This window comes from Ascaphus truei, unplaced genomic scaffold (assembly GCF_040206685.1).
Source record: "Ascaphus truei isolate aAscTru1 unplaced genomic scaffold, aAscTru1.hap1 HAP1_SCAFFOLD_1436, whole genome shotgun sequence".
Classification (NCBI taxonomy): Eukaryota; Metazoa; Chordata; class Amphibia; order Anura; family Ascaphidae; genus Ascaphus; species Ascaphus truei.
Genome location: NW_027454320.1, coordinates 3,924 through 28,267, shown reverse-complemented (window position 1 = coordinate 28,267; position 24,344 = coordinate 3,924). Strand labels below are relative to the sequence as shown.

General features: G+C 53.8%; 1 protein-coding gene across 1 annotated transcript; it reads left to right on the top strand.

The window, feature by feature from the left end:
* The first annotated feature begins 3 nt into the window (after nucleotides 1-3).
* Nucleotides 4-24,344, top strand: LOC142475931 (E3 ubiquitin-protein ligase BRE1A-like). Its single transcript, XM_075581592.1, has 3 exons — nucleotides 4-119; nucleotides 21,215-21,411; nucleotides 24,096-24,344. Exons 2-3 carry the CDS (start codon nucleotides 21,283-21,285, stop codon nucleotides 24,324-24,326), a joined length of 360 nt encoding a protein of 119 aa, XP_075437707.1. The 5' UTR covers nucleotides 4-119; nucleotides 21,215-21,282; the 3' UTR covers nucleotides 24,327-24,344.

Below are 24,344 nucleotides of genomic sequence, written 5' to 3'. Positions count from 1 at the left end.
TAAGATGGCCGCCCAGAGCCTACCAGAGAGTCGCGGCCCCTCTATCCTCAGGCAGATGTCTATGTCAGTTCCCGTGTCTTCCTGCAGGGCGCGTCACTTCCGTTTCCGGTATGTCGCTGGTAAGTTTTTCTGTCTGAAATTAATAGAAATAGATTCATTATAAAAACCCGATCTGAGGTCACGTGTCCGGCTCATTAACATGCGTGCGAGGCCCCGCCCCTCTGCGCAGACCCCCACCCCGGGGGAGATATATACCGGGGTGTCACGGTTCCCCTTCACCATATACCCACCTCCCCCTGTCTGTACATACACCCCCCTCCCCCTGTCTGTACATACACCCCCCTCCCCCTGTCTGTACATACACCCCCCTCCCCCTGTCTGTACATACACCCCCCTCCCCCTGTCTGTACATACACCCCCCTCCCCCTGTCTGTACATACACCCCCCTCCCCCTGTCTGTACATACACCCCCCTCCCCCTGTCTGTACATACACCCCCCTCCCCCTGTCTGTACATACACCCCCCTCCCCCTGTCTGTACATACACCCCCTCCCCCTGTCTGTACATACACCCCCTCCCCCTGTCTGTACATACACCCCCTCCCCCTGTCTGTACATACACCCCCCTCCCCCTGTCTGTACATACACCCCCCTCCCCCTGTCTGTACATACACCCCCCTCCCCCTGTCTGTACATACACCCCCCTCCCCCTGTCTGTACATACACCCCCCTCCCCCTGTCTGTACATACACCCCCCTCCCCCTGTCTGTACATACACCCCCCTCCCCCTGTCTGTACATACACCCCCCTCCCCCTGTCTGTACATACACCCCCTCCCCCTGTCTGTATATACACCCCCTCCCCCTGTCTGTATATACACCCCCACCCCCTGTCTGTACATACACCCACCTGCCCCTGTCTGTACATACACCCCCCTCCCCCTGTCTGTACATACACCCCCCTCCCCCTGTCTATACATACACCCCCCTTCCCCCTGTCTGTACATACTGTACACCCCCCTCCCCCTGTCTGTACATACACCCCCCTCCCCCTGTCTGTACATACACCCCCCTCCCCCTGTCTGTACATACACCCCCTCCCCCTGTCTGTATATACACCCCCCTCCCCCTGTCTGTACATACACCCCCCTCCCCCTGTCTGTACATACACCCCCTCCCCCTGTCTGTACATACACCCCCTCCCCCTGTCTGTACATACACCCCCTCCCCCTGTCTGTACATACACCCCCTCCCCCTGTCTGTACATACACCCCCTCCCCCTGTCTGTACATACACCCCCTCCCCCTGTCTGTACATACACCCCCTCCCCCTGTCTGTACATACACCCCCTCCCCCTGTCTGTACATACAACCCTCCCCCTGTCTGTACATACACCCCCTCCCCCTGTCTGTACATACACCCCCCTCCCCCTGTCTGTACATACACCCCCTCCCCCTGTCTGTACATACACCCCCCTTCCCCCTGTCTGTACATACTGTACACCCCCTCCCCCTGTCTGTACATACACCCCCCTCCCCCTGTCTGTACATACACCCCCCTCCCCCTGTCTGTACATACACCCCCCTCCCTCTGTCTGTACATACACCCCCCTCCCCCTGTCTGTACATACACCTCCTCCCCCTGTCTGTACATACACCCCCCTCCCCCTGTCTGTACATACACCCTCCTCCCCCTGTCTGTACATACACCCTCCTCCCCCTGTCTGTACATACACCCCCCTCCCCCTGTCTGTACATACACCCCCCTCCCCCTGTCTGTACATACACCCCCCTCCCCCTGTCTGTACATACACCCCCCTCCCCCTGTCTGTACATACACCCCCCTCCCCCTGTCTGTACATACACCCCCCTCCCCCTGTCTGTACATACACCCCCCTCCCCCTGTCTGTACATACACCCCCCTCCCCCTGTCTGTACATACACCCCCCTCCCCCTGTCTGTACATACACCCCCCTCCCCCTGTCTGTACATACACCCCCCTCCCCCTGTCTGTACATACACCCCCTCCCCCTGTCTGTACATACACCCCCCTCCCCCTGTCTGTATATACACCCCCCTCCCCCTGTCTGTATATACACCCCCCTCCCCCTGTCTGTATATACACCCCCCTCCCCCTGTCTGTACATACACCCCCCTCCCCCTGTCTGTACATACACCCCCTCCCCCTGTCTGTATATACACCCCCCTCCTCCTGTCTGTATATACACCCCCCCGTCTGTATATAACGGTCTGTATATAACTGTCTGTATATACACCCCTCCCCCTGTCTGTATATAACTGTCTGTATATACCCCCCCACTGTCTGTATAACCCCCCCTTCACTTTCTGTATATACCCCCCCACTGTCTGTATATACCCCCCCCACTGTCTGTATATACCCCCCCCACTGTCTGTATATACCCCCCCCACTGTCTGTATATACCCCCCCAACTGTCTGTATATACCCCCCACACTGTCTGTATATACCCCCCCAACTGTCTGTATATACCCCCCCCACTGTCTGTATATACCCCCCCACTGTCTGTATATACCCCCCCACTGTCTGTATATACCCCCCCACTGTCTGTATATACCCCCCCACTGTCTGTATATACCCCCCCACTGTCTGTATATACCCCCCCACTGTCTGTATATACCCCCCCACTGTCTGTATATACCCCCCCACTGTCTGTATATACCCCCCCCACTGTCTGTATATACCCCCCACTGTCTGTATATACCCCCCCCCCACTGTCTGTATATACCCCCCCCCACTGTCTGTATATACCACCCCCCACTGTCTGTATATACCCACCCCCCCCCCCACTGTCTGTATATACCCCCCCCCCCCCCCCACTGTCTGTATATACACCCCCACCACTGTCTGTATATACACCCCCACCACTGTCTGTATATACACCCCCACCACTGTCTGTATATACACCCCCACCACTGTCTGTATATACACCCCCCCCACTGTCTGTATATACCCCCCCCACTGTCTGTATATACCCCCCCCTGTCTGTATATACCCCCCCACTGTCTGTATATACCCCCCACACTGTCTGTATATACCCCCCCCACTGTCTGTATATACCCCCCCACTGTCTGTATATACCCCCCCACTGTCTGTATATACCCCCCCACTGTCTGTATATACCCCCCCCACTGTCTGTATATACCCCCCCCACTGTCTGTATATACCCCCCCCACTGTCTGTATATACCCCCCCCCACTGTCTGTATATACCCCCCCCACTGTCTGTATATACCCCCCCCCACTGTCTGTATATACCCCCCCCACTGTCTGTATATACCCCCCCCACTGTCTGTATATACCCCCCCCACTGTCTGTATATACCCCCCCCACTGTCTGTATATACCCCCCCCACTGTCTGTATATACCCCCCCCACTGTCTGTATATACCCCCCCCCACTGTCTGTATATACCCCCCCCCACTGTCTGTATATACCCCCCCCCCACTGTCTGTATATACCCACCCCCCACTGTCTGTATATACACACCCCCCACTGTCTGTATATACACCCCCACCCACTGTCTGTATATACACCCCCACCACTGTCTGTATATACACCCCCACCCCCTGTCTGTACATACACCCCCCTCCCCCTGTCTGTATATACACCCCCCTCCCCCTGTCTGTACATACACCCCCCTCCCCCTGTCTGTACATACACCCCCCTCCCCCTGTCTGTACATACACCCCCTCCCCCTGTCTGTATATACACCCCCTCCCCCTGTCTGTATATACACCCCCTCCCCCTGTCTGTATATACACCCCCTCCCCCTGTCTGTACATACACCCCCCTCCCCCTGCCTGTACATACACCCCCCTCCCCCTGTCTGTACATACACCCCTCCCCCTGTCTGTACATACTCCCCCCTCCCCCTGTCTGTATATACACCCCCCTCCCCCTCTCTGTATATACACACCCCTCCCCCTCTCTGTATATACACACCCCTCCCCCTGTCTGTATATACACACCCCTCCCCCTGTCTGTATATACACACCCCTCCCCCTGTCTGTATATACACCCCCCTCCCCCTGTCTGTATATACACCCCTCTCCCCCTGTCTGTACATACACCCCTCCCCCTGTCTGTACATACACCCCCTCCCCCTGTCTGTACATACACCCTCCTCCCCCTGTCTGTACATACACCCCCCTCCCCCTGTCTGTACATACACCCCCCTCCCCCTGTCTGTACATACACCCCCCTCCCCCTGTCTGTATATACACCCCCCTCCCCCTGTCTGTATATACACCCCCTCCCCCTGTCTGTATATACACCCCCCTCCCCCTGTCTGTATATACACCCCCCTCCCCCTGTCTGTATATACACCCCCTCCCCCTGTCTGTATATACACCCCCTCCCCCTGTCTGTATATACACCCCCTCCCCCTGTCTGTACATACACCCCCCTCCCCCTGCCTGTACATACACCCCCCTCCCCCTGTCTGTACATACACCCCTCCCCCTGTCTGTACATACTCCCCCCTCCCCCTGTCTGTATATACACCCCCCTCCCCCTCTCTGTATATACACACCCCTCCCCCTCTCTGTATATACACACCCCTCCCCCTGTCTGTATATACACACCCCTCCCCCTGTCTGTATATACACACCCCTCCCCCTGTCTGTATATACACCCCCCTCCCCCTGTCTGTATATACACCCCTCTCCCCCTGTCTGTACATACACCCCTCCCCCTGTCTGTACATACACCCCCTCCCCCTGTCTGTACATACACCCTCCTCCCCCTGTCTGTACATACACCCCCCTCCCCCTGTCTGTACATACACCCCCCTCCCCCTGTCTGTACATACACCCCCCTCCCCCTGTCTGTATATACACCCCCCTCCCCCTGTCTGTATATACACCCCCTCCCCCTGTCTGTATATACACCCCCCTCCCCCTGTCTGTATATACACCCCCCTCCCCCTGTCTGTATATACACCCCCTTCCCCCTGTCTGTATATACACCCCCTTCCCCCTGTCTGTATATACACCCCCTCCCCCCTGTCTGTATATACACCCCCTCCCCCGTCTGTATATACACCCCCTCCCCCTGTCTGTATATACACCCCCTCCCCCTGTCTGTATATACACCCCCCTCCCCCTGTCTGTATATACACCCCCCCGTCTGTATATAACGGTCTGTATATAACTGTCTGTATATACACCCCTCCCCCTGTCTGTATATAACTGTCTGTATATACCCCCCCACTGTCTGTATATACCCCCCCCCCACTGTCTGTATATACCCCCCCCCACTGTCTGTATATACCCCCCCCCACTGTCTGTATATACCCCCCCCACTGTCTGTATATACCCCCCCCACTGTCTGTATATACCCCCCCAACTGTCTGTATATACCCCCCCCACTGTCTGTATATACCCCCCCACTGTCTGTATATACCCCCCCACTGTCTGTATATACCCCCCCACTGTCTGTATATACCCCCCCACTGTCTGTATATACCCCCCCCCACTGTCTGTATATACCCCCCCCACTGTCTGTATATACCCCCCCCACTGTCTGTATATACCCCCCCCCCCACTGTCTGTATATACCACCCCCCACTGTCTGTATATACCCCCCCCCCACTGTCTGTATATACACCCCCACCACTGTCTGTATATACACCCCCACCACTGTCTGTATATACACCCCCCCCACTGTCTTTATATACCCCCCCCCACTGTCTGTATATACCCCCCCACTGTCTGTATATACCCCCCCCCCCCACTGTCTGTATATACCCCCCACACTGTCTGTATATACCCCCCCCACTGTCTGTATTTACCCCCCCCACTGTCTGTATATACATCCCCCCACTGTCTGTATATACCCCCCCCCCACTGTCTGTATATACCCCCTCACTGTGTCTGTATATACCCCCTCACTGTGTCTGTATATACCCCCCCACTGTCTGTATATACCCCCAACACTGTCTGTATATACCCCCCCCCCACTGTCTGTATATACCCCCCCCCCACTGTCTGTATATACCCCCCCCACTGTCTGTATATACCCCCCCCCACTGTCTGTATATACCCCCCCCCACTGTCTGTATATACCCACCCCCCACTGTCTGTATATACACCCCCACCACTGTCTGTATATACACCCCCACCACTGTCTGTATATACACCCCCACCACTGTCTGTATATACACCCCCACCACTGTCTGTATATACACCCCCCCCCACTGTCTGTATATACACCCCCACCACTGTCTGTATATACACCCCCACCACTGTCTGTATATACACCCCCACCACTGTCTGTATATACACCCCCCCACTGTCTGTATATACCCCCCCCACTGTCTGTATATACCCCCCCCCCACTGTCTGTATATACCCCTCCCACTGTCTGTATATACCCCCCCCACTGTGTGTATATACCCCCCCACTGTCTATATATACCCCCCACCACTGTCTGTATATACCCCCCACCACTGTCTGTATATACCCCACCCACTGTCTGTATATACCCCCCCACTGTCTGTATATACCCCCCCACTGTCTGTATATACCCCCCCCACTGTCTGTATATACCCCCCCCCCCACTGTCTGTATACACTTCCCCTCACTGTGTCTGTATACACCCCCCCTCACTGTGTCTGTATACACCCCCCCTCACTGTGTCTGTATACACCCCCCCTCACTGTGTCTGTATACACCCCCCCTCACTGTGTCTGTATACACCCCCCCTCACTGTGTCTGTATACACCCCCCCTTACTGTGTCTGTATACACCCCCCCCTCACTGTGTCTGTATACACCCCCCCCTCACTGTGTCTGTATACACCCCCCCCTCACTGTGTCTGTATACATCCCCCCTCACTGTGTCTGTATACACCCCCCCTCACTGTGTCTGTATACACCCCCCCTCACTGTGTCTGTATACACCCCCCTCACTGTGTCTGTATACACCCCCCCTCACTGTGTCTGTATACACCCCCCCTCACTGTGTCTGTATACACCCCCCCTCACTGTGTCTGTATACACCCCCCCTCACTGTGTCTGTATACACCCCCCCTCACTGTGTCTGTATACACCCCCCTCACTGTGTCTGTATACACCCCCCCTCTCACTGTGCCTGTATATATCCCCCTCCCCCCTCTCACTGTGCCTGTATATATCCCCCTCCCCCTCTCACTGTGCCTGTATATATCCCCCTCCCCCCTCTCAATGTGTCTGTATATATCCCCCTCCCCCCTCTCAATGTGTCTGTATATATCCCCCTCCCATTCTCACTGTCTGTATATATCCCCCTCCCCCTCTCACTGTGTCTGTTTATATCCCCCTCCCCCCTCTCACTGTGTCTGTATATATCCCCCTCCCCCTCTCACTGTGTCTGTATATATCCCGCTCCCCTCTCTCACTGTGTCTGTATATATCCCCCTCCCCCCCTCTCACTGTGTCTGTATATATCCCCCTCCCCCCCCTCTCACTGTGTCTGTATATGTCCCCCTCCCCCCCTCTCACTGTCTGTATATATCCCCCTCTCACTGTGTCTGTATATATCCCCCCCCTCTCACTGTGTCTGTATATATCCCCCCCTCACTGTCTGTATATATCCCCCTTCCCCTCTCACTGTGTCTGTATATATCCCCCTCCCCCTCTCACTGTGTCTGTATATATCCCCCTCTCACTGTCTGTATATATCCCCCTCCCCCTCTCACTGTGTCTGTATATATCCCCCTCTCACTGTCTGTATATATCCCCCTCCCACTGTGTCTGTATATATCCCCCTCCCCCCTCTCACTGTGTCTGTATATATCCCCCTCCCCCCTCTCACTGTGTCTGTATATATCCCCCTCCCCCCCCTCACTGTCTGTATATATCCCCCTCCCCCCTCTCACTGTGTCTTACCGGGCACGCGATGCCTGAGTGATAGTAATATCCTGTACGTGCGATACTTACCGGACACGCACTGCCTGAGTGATAGTAATATCCTGTACGTGCGATACTTACCGGGCACGCAGTGCCTGAGTGATAGGAATATCCTGTACGTGCGATACTTACCGGGCACGCAGTGCCTGAGTGATAGTAATATCCTGTACGTGCGATACTTACCGGACACGCTATGTCTGAGTGATAGTAATATCCTGTACGTGCGATACTTACCGGACACGCGATGCCTGAGTGATAGTAATATCCTGTACGTGCGATACTTACCGGACACGCAATGCCTGAGTGATAGTAATATCCTGTACGTGCGATACTTACCGGACACGCGATGCCTGAGTGATAGTAATATCCTGTACGTGCGATACTTACCGGACACGCACTGCCTGAGTGATAGTAATATCCTGTACGTGCGATACTTACCGGGCACGCAGTGCCTGAGTGATAGGAATATCCTGTACGTGCGATACTTACCGGGCACGCAGTGCCTGAGTGATAGTAATATCCTGTACGTGCGATACTTACCGGACACGCTATGTCTGAGTGATAGTAATTTCCTGTACGTGCGATACTTACCGGACACGCTATGTCTGAGTGATAGTAATATCCTGTACGTGCGATACTTACCGGACACGCTATGCCTGAGTGATAGTAATATCCTGTACGTGCGATACTTACCGGACACGCGATGCCTGAGTGATAGTAATATCCTGTACGTGCGATACTTACCGGACACACGATGCCTGAGTGATAGTAATATCCTGTACGTGCGATACTTACCGGACACGCAGTGCCTGAGTGATAGTAACATCCTGTACGTGCGATACTTACCGGACACGCGATGCCTGAGTGATAGTAATATCCTGTACGTGCGATACTTACCGGACACGCGATGCCTGAGTGATAGTAATATCCTGTACGTGCGATACTAACCGGACACGCAGTGCCTGAGTGATGGTAATATCCTGTACGTGCGATACTTACCGGACACGCGATGCCTGAGTGATAGTAATATCCTGTACGTGCGATACTTACCGGTCACGCTATGTCTGAGTGATAGTAATATCCTGTACGTGCGATACTTACCGGACACGCGATGCCTGAGTGATAGTAATATCCTGTACGTGCGATACTTACCGGACACGCAGTGCCTGAGTGATAGTAATATCCTGTACGTGCGATACTTACCGGACACGCAGTGCCTGAGTGATAGTAATATCCTGTACGTGCGATACTTACCGGACACGCGATGCCTGAGTGATAGTAATATCCTGTACGTGCGATACTTACCGGACACGCGATGCCTGAGTGATAGTAATATCCTGTACGTGCGATACTTACCGGGCACGCAGTGCCTGAGTGATAGTAATATCCTGTACGTGCGATACTTACCGGACACGCGATGCCTGAGTGATAGTAATATCCTGTACGTGCGATACTTACCGGGCACGCGCTGCCTGAGTGATAGTAATATCCTGTACATGCGATACTTACCGGACACGCTATGCCTGAGTGATAGTAATATCCTGTACGTGCGATACTTACCGGACACGCAGTGCCCGAGTGATAGTAATATCCTGTACGTGCGATACTTACCGGACACGCAGTGCCTGAGTGATAGTAATAACCTGTATGTGCGATACTTACCAGACACGCGATGCCTGAGTGATAGTAATATCCTGTACGTGCGATACTTACCGGACACGCGATGCCTGAGTGATAGTAATATCCTGTACGTGCGATACTTACCGGACACGCAGTGCCTGAGTGATAGTAATATCCTGTACGTGCGATACTTACCGGTCACGCTATGTCTGAGTGATAGTAATATCCTGTACGTGCGATACTTACCGGACACGCGATGCCTGAGTGATAGTAATATCCTGTACGTGCGATACTTACCGGACACGCAGTGCCTGAGTGATAGTAATATCCTGTACGTGCGATACTTACCGGACACGCAGTGCCTGAGTGATAGTAAAATCCTGTACGTGCGATACTTACCGGACACGCGATGCCTGAGTGATAGTAATATCCTGTACGTGCGATACTTACCGGACACGCAATGCCTGAGTGATAGTAATATCCTGTACGTGCGATACTTACTGGACACACGATGCCTGAGTGATAGTAATATCCTGTACGTGCGATACTTACCGGACACGCAGTGCCTGAGTGATAGTAATATCCTGTACGTGCGATACTTACCGGTCACGCTATGTCTGAGTGATAGTAATATCCTGTACGTGCGATACTTACCGGACACGCGATGCCTGAGTGATAGTAATATCCTGTACGTACGATACTTACCGGACACGCAGTGCCTGAGTGATAGTAATATCCTGTATGTGCGATACTTACCAGACACGCGATGCCTGAGTGATAGTAATATCCTGTACGTGCGATACTTACCGGACACGCGATGCCTGAGTGATAGTAATATCCTGTACGTGCGATACTTACCGGACACGCAGTGCCTGAGTGATAGTAATATCCTGTACGTGCGATACTTACCGGACACGCAGTGCCTGAGTGATAGTAATATCCTGTACGTGCGATACTTACCGGACACGCAGTGCCTGATGCCTGAGTGATAGTAATATCCTGTACGTGCGATACTTACCGGACACGCGATGCCTGAGTGATAGTAATATCCTGTACGTGCGATACTTACCGGGCACGCAGTGCCTGAGTGATAGTAATATCCTGTACGTGCGATACTTACCGGACACGCGATGCCTGAGTGATAGTAATATCCTGTACGTGCGATACTTACCGGGCACGCGCTGCCTGAGTGATAGTAATATCCTGTACATGCGATACTTACCGGACACGCTATGCCTGAGTGATAGTAATATCCTGTACGTGCGATACTTACCGGACACGCAGTGCCCGAGTGATAGTAATATCCTGTACGTGCGATACTTACCGGACACGCAGTGCCTGAGTGATAGTAATAACCTGTATGTGCGATACTTACCGGTCACGCTATGCCTGAGTGATAGTAATATCCTGTATGTGCGATACTTACCGGACACGCGATGCCTGAGTGATAGTAATATCCTGTACGTGCGATACTTACCGGACACGCAGTGCCTGAGTGATAGTAATATCCTGTACGTGCGATACTTACCGGGCACGCAGTGCCTGAGTGATAGGAATATCCTGTACGTGCGATACTTACCGGACACGCAGTGCCTGAGTGATAGTAAAATCCTGTACGTGCGATACTTACCGGACACGCGATGCCTGAGTGATAGTAATATCCTGTACGTGCGATACTTACCGGACACGCAATGCCTGAGTGATAGTAATATCCTGTACGTGCGATACTTACCGGACACGCGATGCCTGAGTGATAGTAATATCCTGTACGTGCGATACTTACCGGACACGCAGTGCCTGAGTGATAGTAATATCCTGTACGTGCGATACTTACCGGACACGCAGTGCCTGAGTGATAGTAAAATCCTGTACGTGCGATACTTACCGGACACGCGATGCCTGAGTGATAGTAATATCCTGTACGAGTGATAGTAATATCCTGTACGTGCGATACTTACCGGACACGCAGTGCCTGAGTGATAGTAATATCCTGTACGTGCGATACTTACCGGACACGCGATGCCTGAGTGATAGTAATATCCTGTACGTGCGATACTTACCGGACACGCAGTGCCTGAGTGATAGTAATAACCTGTATGTGCGATACTTACCGGTCACGCTATGCCTGAGTGATAGTAATATCCTGTATGTGCGATACTTACCGGACACGCTATGCCTGAGCGATAGTAATATCCTGTACGTGCGATACTTACCGGACACGCGATGCCTGAGTGATAGTAATATCCTGTACGTGCGATACTTACCGGACACGCAGTGCCTGAGTGATAGTAATATCCTGTACGTGCGATACTTACCGGACACGCAGTGCCTGAGTGATAGTAATATCCTGTACGTGCGATACTTACCGGACACGCGGTGCCTGAGTGATAGTAATATCCTGTACGTGCGATACTTACCGGACACGCAGTGCCTGAGTGATAGTAATATCCTGTACGTGCGATACTTACCGGACAAGCAGTGCCCGAGTGATAGTAATATCCTGTACGTGCGATACTTACCGGACACGCAGTGCCCGAGTGATAGTAATATCCTGTACGTGCGATACTTACCGGACACGCAGTGCCTGAGTGATAGTAATAACCTGTATGTGCGATACTTACCGGTCACGCTATGCCTGAGTGATAGTAATATCCTGTATGTGCGATACTTACCGGACACGCGATGCCTGAGTGATAGTAATATCCTGTACGTACGATACTTACCGGACACGCAGTGCCTGAGTGATAGTAATATCCTGTACGTGCGATACTTACCAGACACGCGATGCCTGAGTGATAGTAATATCCTGTACGTGCGATACTTACCGGACACGCGATGCCTGAGTGATAGTAATATCCTGTACGTGCGATACTTACCGGACACGCAGTGCCTGAGTGATAGTAATATCCTGTACGTGCGATACTTACCGGACACGCTATGCCTGAGTGATAGTAATATCCTGTACGTGCGATACTTACCGGACACGCAATGCCTGAGTGATAGTAATATCCTGTACGTGCGATACTTACCGGACACGCGATGCCTGAGTGATAGTAATATCCTGTACGTGCGATACTTACCGGACACGCAGTGCCTGAGTGATAGTAATATCCTGTACGTGCGATACTTACCGGTCACGCTATGTCTGAGTGATAGTAATATCCTGTACGTGCGATACTTACCGGACACGCGATGCCTGAGTGATAGTAATATCCTGTACGTGCGATACTTACCGGACACGCAGTGCCTGAGTGATAGTAATATCCTGTACGTGCGATACTTACCGGTCACGCTATGTCTGAGTGATAGTAATATCCTGTACGTGCGATACTTACCGGACACGCGATGCCTGAGTGATAGTAATATCCTGTACGTACGATACTTACCGGACACGCAGTGCCTGAGTGATAGTAATATCCTGTATGTGCGATACTTACCAGACACGCGATGCCTGAGTGATAGTAATATCCTGTACGTGCGATACTTACCGGACACGCGATGCCTGAGTGATAGTAATATCCTGTACGTGCGATACTTACCGGACACGCAGTGCCTGAGTGATAGTAATATCCTGTACGTGCGATACTTACCGGACACGCAGTGCCTGAGTGATAGTAATAACCTGTATGTGCGATACTTACCGGTCACGCTATGCCTGAGTGATAGTAATATCCTGTACGTGCGATACTTACCGGACACGCAGTGCCTGAGTGATAGTAATATCCTGTACGTGCGATACTTACCGGACACGCAGTACCTGATGCCTGAGTGATAGTAATATCCTGTACGTGCGATACTTACCGGACACGCGATGCCTGAGTGATAGTAATATCCTGTACGTGCGATACTTACCGGGCACGCAGTGCCTGAGTGATAGTAATATCCTGTACGTGCGATACTTACCGGACACGCGATGCCTGAGTGATAGTAATATCCTGTACGTGCGATACTTACCAGACACGCGTTGCCTGAGTGATAGTAATATCCTGTACGTGCGATACTTATCGGACACGCGATGCCTGAGTGATAGTAATATCCTGTACGTGCGATACTTACCGGGCACGCAGTGCCTGAGTGATAGTAATATCCTGTACGTGCGATACTTACCGGACACGCGATGCCTGAGTGATAGTAATATCCTGTACGTGCGATACTTACCGGGCACGCGCTGCCTGAGTGATAGTAATATCCTGTACATGTTATACTTACCGGACACGCTATGCCTGAGTGATAGTAATATCCTGTACGTGCGATACTTACCGGACACGCAGTGCCCGAGTGATAGTAATATCCTGTACGTGCGATACTTACCGGACACGCAGTGCCTGAGTGATAGTAATAACCTGTATGTGCGATACTTACCGGTCACGCTATGCCTGAGTGATAGTAATATCCTGTATGTGCGATACTTACCGGACACGCGATGCCTGAGTGATAGTAATATCCTGTACGTGCGATACTTACCGGACACGCAGTGCCTGAGTGATAGTAATATCCTGTACGTGCGATACTTACCGGACACGCAGTGCCTGAGTGATAGTAAAATCCTGTACGTGCGATACTTACCGGACACGCGATGCCTGAGTGATAGTAATATCCTGTACGTGCGATACTTACCGGACACGCAATGCCTGAGTGATAGTAATATCCTGTACGTGCGATACTTACCGGACACGCGATGCCTGAGTGATAGTAATATCCTGTACGTGCGATACTTACCGGACACGCAGTGCCTGAGTGATAGTAATATCCTGTACGTGCGATACTTACCGGACACGCAGTGCCTGAGTGATAGTAAAATCCTGTACGTGCGATACTTACCGGACACGCGATGCCTGAGTGATAGTAATATCCTGTACGAGTGATAGTAATATCCTGTACGTGCGATACTTACCGGACACGCAGTGCCTGAGTGATAGTAATATCCTGTACGTGCGATACTTACCGGACACGCGATGCCTGAGTGATAGTAATATCCTGTACGTGCGATACTTACCGGACACGCAGTGCCTGAGTGATAGTAATAACCTGTATGTGCGATACTTACCGGTCACGCTATGCCTGAGTGATAGTAATATCCTGTATGTGCGATACTTACCGGACACGCGATGCCTGAGTGATAGTAATATCCTGTACGAGTGATAGTAATATCCTGTACGTGCGATACTTACCGGACACGCAGTGCCTGAGTGATAGTAATATCCTGTACGTGCGATACTTACCGGACACGCAGTGCCTGAGTGATAGTAATATCCTGTACGTGCGATACTTACCGGACACGCGGTGCCTGAGTGATAGTAATATCCTGTACGTGCGATACTTACCGGACACGCAGTGCCTGAGTGATAGTAATATCCTGTACGTGCGATACTTACCGGACAAGCAGTGCCCGAGTGATAGTAATATCCTGTACGTGCGATACTTACCGGACACGCAGTGCCCGAGTGATAGTAATATCCTGTACGTGCGATACTTACCGGACACGCAGTGCCTGAGTGATAGTAATAACCTGTATGTGCGATACTTACCGGTCACGCTATGCCTGAGTGATAGTAATATCCTGTATGTGCGATACTTACCGGACACGCGATGCCTGAGTGATAGTAATATCCTGTACGTACGATACTTACCGGACACGCAGTGCCTGAGTGATAGTAATATCCTGTACGTGCGATACTTACCAGACACGCGATGCCTGAGTGATAGTAATATCCTGTACGTGCGATACTTACCGGACACGCGATGCCTGAGTGATAGTAATATCCTGTACGTGCGATACTTACCGGACACGCAGTGCCTGAGTGATAGTAATATCCTGTACGTGCGATACTTACCGGACACGCTATGCCTGAGTGATAGTAATATCCTGTACGTGCGATACTTACCGGACACGCAATGCCTGAGTGATAGTAATATCCTGTACGTGCGATACTTACCGGACACGCGATGCCTGAGTGATAGTAATATCCTGTACGTGCGATACTTACCGGACACGCAGTGCCTGAGTGATAGTAATATCCTGTACGTGCGATACTTACCGGTCACGCTATGTCTGAGTGATAGTAATATCCTGTACGTGCGATACTTACCGGACACGCGATGCCTGAGTGATAGTAATATCCTGTACGTGCGATACTTACCGGACACGCAGTGCCTGAGTGATAGTAATATCCTGTACGTGCGATACTTACCGGTCACGCTATGTCTGAGTGATAGTAATATCCTGTACGTGCGATACTTACCGGACACGCGATGCCTGAGTGATAGTAATATCCTGTACGTACGATACTTACCGGACACGCAGTGCCTGAGTGATAGTAATATCCTGTATGTGCGATACTTACCGGACACGCAGTGCCTGAGTGATAGTAATAACCTGTATGTGCGATACTTACCGGTCACGCTATGCCTGAGTGATAGTAATATCCTGTACGTGCGATACTTACCGGACACGCAGTGCCTGAGTGATAGTAATATCCTGTACGTGCGATACTTACCGGACACGCAGTACCTGATGCCTGAGTGATAGTAATATCCTGTACGTGCGATACTTACCGGACACGCGATGCCTGAGTGATAGTAATATCCTGTACGTGCGATACTTACCGGGCACGCAGTGCCTGAGTGATAGTAATATCCTGTACGTGCGATACTTACCGGACACGCGATGCCTGAGTGATAGTAATATCCTGTACGTGCGATACTTACCAGACACGCGTTGCCTGAGTGATAGTAATATCCTGTACGTGCGATACTTATCGGACACGCGATGCCTGAGTGATAGTAATATCCTGTACGTGCGATACTTACCGGGCACGCAGTGCCTGAGTGATAGTAATATCCTGTACGTGCGATACTTACCGGACACGCGATGCCTGAGTGATAGTAATATCCTGTACGTGCGATACTTACCGGGCACGCGCTGCCTGAGTGATAGTAATATCCTGTACATGTTATACTTACCGGACACGCTATGCCTGAGTGATAGTAATATCCTGTACGTGCGATACTTACCGGACACGCAGTGCCCGAGTGATAGTAATATCCTGTACGTGCGATACTTACCGGACACGCAGTGCCTGAGTGATAGTAATAACCTGTATGTGCGATACTTACCGGACACGCGCTGCCTGAGTGATAGTAATATCCTGTACATGCGATACTTACCGGACACGCTATGCCTGAGTGATAGTAATATCCTGTACGTGCGATACTTACCGGACACGCAGTGCCCGAGTGATAGTAATATCCTGTACGTACGATACTTACCGGACACGCAGTGCCTGAGTGATAGTAATATCCTGTACGTGCGATACTTACCGGACACGCAGTGCCCGAGTGATAGTAATATCCTGTACGTGCGATACTTACCGGACACGCAGTGCCTGAGTGATAGTAATAACCTGTATGTGCGATACTTACCGGTCACGCTATGCCTGAGTGATAGTAATATCCTGTATGTGCGATACTTACCGGACACGCGATGCCTGAGTGATAGTAATATCCTGTACGTGCGATACTTACCGGACACGCAGTGCCTGAGTGATAGTAATATCCTGTACGTGCGATACTTACCGGACACGCAGTGCCTGAGTGATAGTAATATCCTGTACGTGCGATACTTACCGGACACGCAGTGCCTGAGTGATAGTAATATCCTGTACGTGCGATACTTACCGGACACGCAATGCCTGAGTGATAGTAATATCCTGTACGTGCGATACTTACCGGACACGCGATGCCTGAGTGATAGTAATATCCTGTACGTGCGATACTTACCGGACACGCAGTGCCTGAGTGATAGTAATATCCTGTACGTGCGATACTTACCGGACACGCAGTGCCTGAGTGATAGTAATATCCTGTACGTGCGATACTTACCGGACACGCGATGCCTGAGTGATAGTAATATCCTGTACGTGCGATACTTACCGGACACGCGATGCCTGAGTGATAGTAATATCCTGTACGTGCGATACTTACCGGACACGCGATGCCTGAGTGATAGTAATATCCTGTACGTGCGATACTTACCTGACACACGATGCCTGAGTGATAGTAATATCCTGTACGTGCGATACTTACCGGACACGCAGTGCCTGAGTGATAGTAATATCCTGTACGTGCGATACTTACCGGTCACGCTATGTCTGAGTGATAGTAATATCCTGTACGTGCGATACTTACCGGACACGCGATGCCTGAGTGATAGTAATATCCTGTACGTACGATACTTACCGGACACGCGATGCCTGAGTGATAGTAATATCCTGTACGTACGATACTTACCGGACACGCAGTGCCTGAGTGATAGTAATATCCTGTATGTGCGATACTTACCAGACACGCGATGCCTGAGTGATAGTAATATCCTGTACGTGCGATACTTACCGGACACGCGATGCCTGAGTGATAGTAATATCCTGTACGTACGATACTTACCGGACACGCGATGCCTGAGTGATAGTAATATCCTGTACGTGCGATACTTACCGGACACGCGATGCCTGAGTGATAGTAATATCCTGTACGTACGATACTTACCGGGCACGCAGTGCCTGAGTGATAGTAATATCCTGTACGTGCGATACTTACCGGACACGCAGTGCCTGAGTGATAGTAATATCCTGTACGTGCGATACTTACCGGACACGCAGTGCCTGATGCCTGAGTGATAGTAATATCCTGTACGTGCGATACTTACCGGACACGCGATGCCTGAGTGATAGTAATATCCTGTACGTACGATACTTACCGGGCACGCAGTGCCTGAGTGATGGTAATATCCTGTACGTGCGATACTTACCGGGCACGCGCTGCCTGAGTGATAGTAATATCCTGTACATGCGATACTTACCGGACACGCTATGCCTGAGTGATAGTAATATCCTGTACGTGCGATACTTACCGGACACGCAGTGCCCGAGTGATAGTAATATCCTGTACGTGCGATACTTACCGGACACGCAGTGCCTGAGTGATAGTAATAACCTGTATGTGCGATACTTACCGGTCACGCTATGCCTGAGTGATAGTAATATCCTGTATGTGCGATACTTACCGGACACGCGATGCCTGAGTGATAGTAATATCCTGTACGTGCGATACTTACCGGACACGCAGTGCCTGAGTGATAGTAATATCCTGTACGTGCGATACTTACCGGACACGCAGTGCCTGAGTGATAGTAAAATCCTGTACGTGCGATACTTACCGGACACGCGATGCCTGAGTGATAGTAATATCCTGTACGTGCGATACTTACCGGACACGCAATGCCTGAGTGATAGTAATATCCTGTACGTGCGATACTTACCGGACACGCGATGCCTGAGTGATAGTAATATCCTGTACGTGCGATACTTACCGGACACGCAGTGCCTGAGTGATAGTAATATCCTGTACGTGCGATACTTACCGGACACGCAGTGCCTGAGTGATAGTAAAATCCTGTACGTGCGATACTTACCGGACACGCGATGCCTGAGTGATAGTAATATCCTGTACGAGTGATAGTAATATCCTGTACGTGCGATACTTACCGGACACGCAGTGCCTGAGTGATAGTAATATCCTGTACGTGCGATACTTACCGGACACGCAGTGCCTGAGTGATAGTAATATCCTGTATGTGCGATACTTACCGGACACGCGCTGCCTGAGTGATAGTAATATCCTGTACGTGCGATACTTACCAGACACGCAGTGCCTGAGTGATAGTAATATCCTGTACGTGCGATACTTACCGGACACGCGATGCCTGAGTGATAGTAATATCCTGTACGTGCGATACTTACCGGACACGCAGTGCCTGAGTGATAGTAATATCCTGTATGTGCGATACTTACCGGACACGCAGTGCCTGAGTGATAGTAATATCCTGTACGTGCGATACTTACCGGACACGCGATGCCTGAGTGATAGTAATATCCTGTACGTGCGATACTTACCGGACACGCAGTGCCTGAGTGATAGTAATATCCTGTACGTGCGATACTTACCGGACACGCACTGCCTGAGTGATAGTAATATCCTGTACGTGCGATACTTACCGGACACGCGATGCCTGAGTGATAGTAATATCCTGTACGTGCGATACTTACCGGACACGCGATGCCTGAGTGATAGTAATATCCTGTACGTGCGATACTTACCGGACACGCAGTTCCTGAGTGATAGTAATATCCTGTACGTGCGATACTTACCGGACACGCAGTGCCTGAGTGATAGTAATATCCTGTACGTGCGATACTTACCGGACACGCAGTGCCTGAGTGATAGTAATATCCTGTACGTGCGATACTTACCGGACGCGCGATGCCTGAGTGATAGTAATATCCTGTACGTGCGATACTTACCAGACACGCGTTGCCTGAGTGATAGTAATATCCTGTACGTGCGATACTTATCGGACACGCGATGCCTGAGTGATAGTAATATCCTGTACGTGCGATACTTACCGGACACGCAGTGCCTGAGTGATAGTAATATCCTGTATGTGCGATACTTACCGGACACGCAGTGCCTGAGTGATAGTAATATCCTGTACATGCGATACTTACCGGACACGCAGTGCCCGAGTGATAGTAATATCCTGTACGTGCGATACTTACCGGACACGCTATGCCTGAGCGATAGTAATATCCTGTACGTGCGATACTTACCGGACACGCGATGCCTGAGTGATAGTAATATCCTGTACGTGCGATACTTACCGGACACGCAGTGCCTGAGTGATAGTAATATCCTGTACGTGCGATACTTACCGGACACGCAGTGCCTGAGTGATAGTAATATCCTGTACGTGCGATACTTAACGGACACGCGATGCCTGAGTGATAGTAATATCCTGTACGTGCGATACTTACCGGACACGCAGTGCCTGAGTGATAGTAATATCCTGTACGTGCGATACTTACCGGACAAGCAGTGCCTGAGTGATAGTAATATCCTGTACGTGCGATACTTACCGGACACGCAGTGCCTGAGTGATAGTAATATCCTGTATGTGCGATACTTACCGGACACGCAGTGCCTGAGTGATAGTAATATCCTGTACGTGCGATACTTACCGGACACGCGATGCCTGAGTGATAGTAATATCCTGTACGTGCGATACTTACCGGACACGCGATGCCTGAGTGATAGTAATATCCTGTACGTGCGATACTTACCGGACACGCGATGCCTGAGTGATAGTAATATCCTGTACGTGCGATACTTACCGGACACGCACTGCCTGAGTGATAGTAATATCCTGTACGTGCGATACTTACCGGGCACGCAGTGCCTGAGTGATAGGAATATCCTGTACGTGCGATACTTACCGGGCACGCAGTGCCTGAGTGATAGTAATATCCTGTACGTGCGATACTTACCGGACACGCAGTGCCTGAGTGATAGTAATATCCTGTACGTGCGATACTTACCGGACACTCACTGCCTGAGTGATAGTAATATCCTGTACGTGCGATACTTACCGGGCACGCAGTGCCTGAGTGATAGGAATATCCTGTACGTGCGATACTTTCCATCTGTTTAATACACTGTTGTGCGCTGTGTGTGTTAACCCTATGAGCACCTGATACTAGGAGTGCTGGGCTCCCCATCTCTGAGTCCACACGCGCTGTATAGATTAGTCCTAAGTATGGCCTCTTTCCTCGCTGTCTAGCCACGGCAGTGAGACGGGGTTAGACAGCCGTGCGGGAGCGTCCCTGTGTCCCACGAGACTGCCCCAGGATGTCAGGAGCCGGAAGTAAGAGAGCTGGGGGGGACGCAGGTTCCTTGGCCCCCCCAGAAAAGAAGGCAGCAGTGGAGGATTCTGGGACCACAGTGGAGACGATTAAACTGGGGGGTGTCTCTTCTACTGTGAGTATACTGGTGATCTCTACACTCCCTATGCAGTCTCTCTCTCCCCCTGCTTGCTCTCCCCCTGCGTGCTCTCCCCCTGCGTGCGCTCTATCGCTCTACCCTGCGTGCTCTCACTCTCCCTATCCCCCCTGCGCGGGCTCTCTTGCTCTCCCCCCCTGGGTGCCCGCTCTCTCGCTCTCCTCCCTGGGCGTCCGCTCTCTCGCTCTCCCCCCCTGGGCACCCGCTCTTTCACTCTCCCCCCCGGGCGACCGCTCTCTTGCTCCCCCCCCCCTCAGGCACCCAGTCTCTCGCTCTTCCCCCCCCCCCATGGCGCTCGCTCTCCCCCCTGGGCGCTCGCTCTTCCCCCCTGAGCGCCCACTCTCTCGCTCCCCCCCCCTGGCGCCTGCTCTCTCGTTCTCCCCCCTGGGTGCCTGCTATCTCGTTCTCCCCCTTGGGCGCCCGCTCTCTCTCTCTCGCCCCAATGGGAGCCCACTCTTTCTACCCCCAATGGGCGCCCGCTCTCTCCCCCCACAGGGCGCCCATTCTCTCCCCCCCCCCGGGCACCCGCTCTTTCGCTCTCCACCCCCCCTGGTCTCACGCTCTCCCCCCTTGGGCGCTCTCTCTCCCCTCCCATGGCGCCCTCTCTCCCTCCCCTTTGGGCGCTCACTCTCTCTCCCCTCCCTGGGCGCCCGCTGTTTCTCCCCCATGGACGCCCGCTCTCGTTCTCCCCCCTTGGCGCCTGCTCTCTCGTTCTTCCCCCTGGGCGCCTGCTCTCTCGTTCTCCCCCCTTGGGCGCCTGCTCTCTCGTTCTGCCCCCTTGGGCGCCTGCTCTCTCGTTCCCCCCCCCCACCGGGCGCCTGCTCTCTCGTTCCCCCCCCTCCCCCCTGGGCGCCTGCTCTCTCGTTCTCCCCCCTGGGCGCCTGCTCTCTCGTTCTCCCCCATGGGCGCCTGCTCTCTCGTTCTCCCCCCTGGGCGCCTGCTCTCTCGTTCTCCCCCCTGGGCGCCTGCTCTCTCGTTCTCCCCCCTGGGCGCCTGCTCTCTCGTGCTCCCCCCTTGGGCGCCTGCTCTCTCGTCCCCCCCCCCCGGGCGCCTGCTCTCTCGTCCCCCCCTCCCCCCCTGGGCGCCTGCTCTCTCGTTCTCCCCCCTGGGCACCCGCTGTTTCGTTCTCCACCCCCCCTGGGCTCTCGCTCTCCACCCTTGGGCGCTCTCGCTCTCCCCCCCCCCCCCCTTGGGCGCTCTCGCTCTCCCCCCCCCCCTTGGGCGCTCTCGCTCTCCCCCCTCCCCCCTGGGGCACTCGCTCTCTCGCTCTCCCCCCCTGGGAGCCCGCCCCGCTCGCTCTCTCTGCCCCCCCTGGGCGCCCGCTCTCTCTCCCCCCCTTTGGCGCCCGCTCTCTTGCTCTCCCCTCCCTGGGCGCCCGTGCTCTCTCCCCCCCCTTTGGGTGCCCACTCTCTCTCCTCCCCCCCCCCCCCCTGGTCGCCCGCTCTCTCCCCCCCTTTGGGCGCCCGCTCTTTCTTCCCCCCCCCCCCCGGGTGCCCGCACTTTCGCTCTCTCTCCCCCCCCATGGCGCTCTCTCTCCCCTGGGCGCCCGCTCTCTCTCTCTCTCTCTCTCCCCTCCCTGGGCGCCCGCTCTCTCGCTCCCCCCTCCCCGGGCGCCCGCTCTCCTCGCTCTCCCCCCCTGAGCGCTCCCTCTTTTGCTCTCCCCCCACCCCCCCCTGGGCACCCGCTCTCTCTCCGCCCCCCCCTCTCTTCTGCCCCCCCTGGGCACCCGCTCTTTCGTTCTCCACCCCCCCTGGGCTCTCGCTCTCCCCCCTTGAGCGCTCTCGCTCTCCCCCCCCCCCTGGGCGCCCGCTCTCTCGCTCTCCCCCCCCGGGAGCCTGCTCTCTCTCTCTGCCCCCCCTGGGCGCCCGCTGTTTCTCCCCCCCCTGGGCACCCGGTCTCTCGCTCGCCCCCCCCCCCCACATGATGCCTGCTCTCTCGCTCTCCCCCCACCCCCCCTGGGTCCCGCTCTCTCACTCTTCCCCCCCCTGGGCGCCCTCTCTCTCCCCCCCTTTGGGCGCCCGCTCGCTCTCCCCCCTTTGCGCCCGCTCTCTCTCTCCCCCTGGGCTCCCGCTATCTCTCTCTCTCCCCCCCCACCTGGGCGCCCGCTCTCTTGCTTTTCCTCCCTGGGCGCCCGCGCTCTCACCCCCTGGGCGCCCGCTCTCTCGCTCTCCCCCCCTGGGCGCCCGCGCTCTCGCTCTCCCCCCCTGGCCTCTCGCTCTCCCCCCCTGGCCGCCCGCTCTCCCCCCCTGGGCGCCCGCTCTCTCACTCTCCCCCCCCTGGGCGGCCGCTCTCTTGCTTTCCCTCCCTGGGCGCCCACTCTCTCTCTCTCCCCCCAATGGTCGCCCGCTCTCTCCCTCTCCTGCCCCCCCTGGGCACCCGCTCTTTCGTTCTCCTCACCCCCTTGGGCGCTCTCGCTCTCCCCCCCTGGGAGCCCGCTCTCTCTCTGCTTCCCCTGGCCGCCCCCGCTCTCTCTCCCCCCCCCTTTGGGCGCCCGCTCTCGCTCTCCCCCCCCTTGGCGCCCGCGCTCTCTCTGCCCCCCCTGGGCGCCCGCTCTCTCTCCCCCCCTTTGGGCGCCCGCTCTCGCTCTCCCCCCCTGGGCGCCCGCGCTCTCCCCCCCACCTGGACGCCCGCGCTCTCTGCTCCACGCTGTCTCTCTCCGGTAGGAGGAGCAGGACTTGCGCACTCTGCAGGTGAAGAACAAGAAGCTCGCGGGGATGCTGGACCAGAGACAGACCATAGAGGATGAGCTGCGAGAGCGCATCGAGACCCTGGAGAGACGGCAAGCCACGGACGATGCATCTCTTCTCATCGTCAATCGCTACTGGAGTCAGGTCTGTCTCATTATCTCATGGGGGCCGGTCTGTTTCGCCCCCTTTCGCCTTCTCCCCTCCTGATCTCTCGCTCTCTCTCCT

Coding starts and splice junctions, on each gene's coding strand:
- LOC142475931 (XM_075581592.1), top strand. CDS start 21,283: ATGTCAGGAGCCGGAAGTAAGAGAGCTGGGGGGGACGCAGGTTCCTTG. Junction 21,412..24,095: donor TGGGGGGTGTCTCTTCTACT/GTGAGTATACTG, acceptor TCTCTCCGGTAG/GAGGAGCAGGACTTGCGCAC.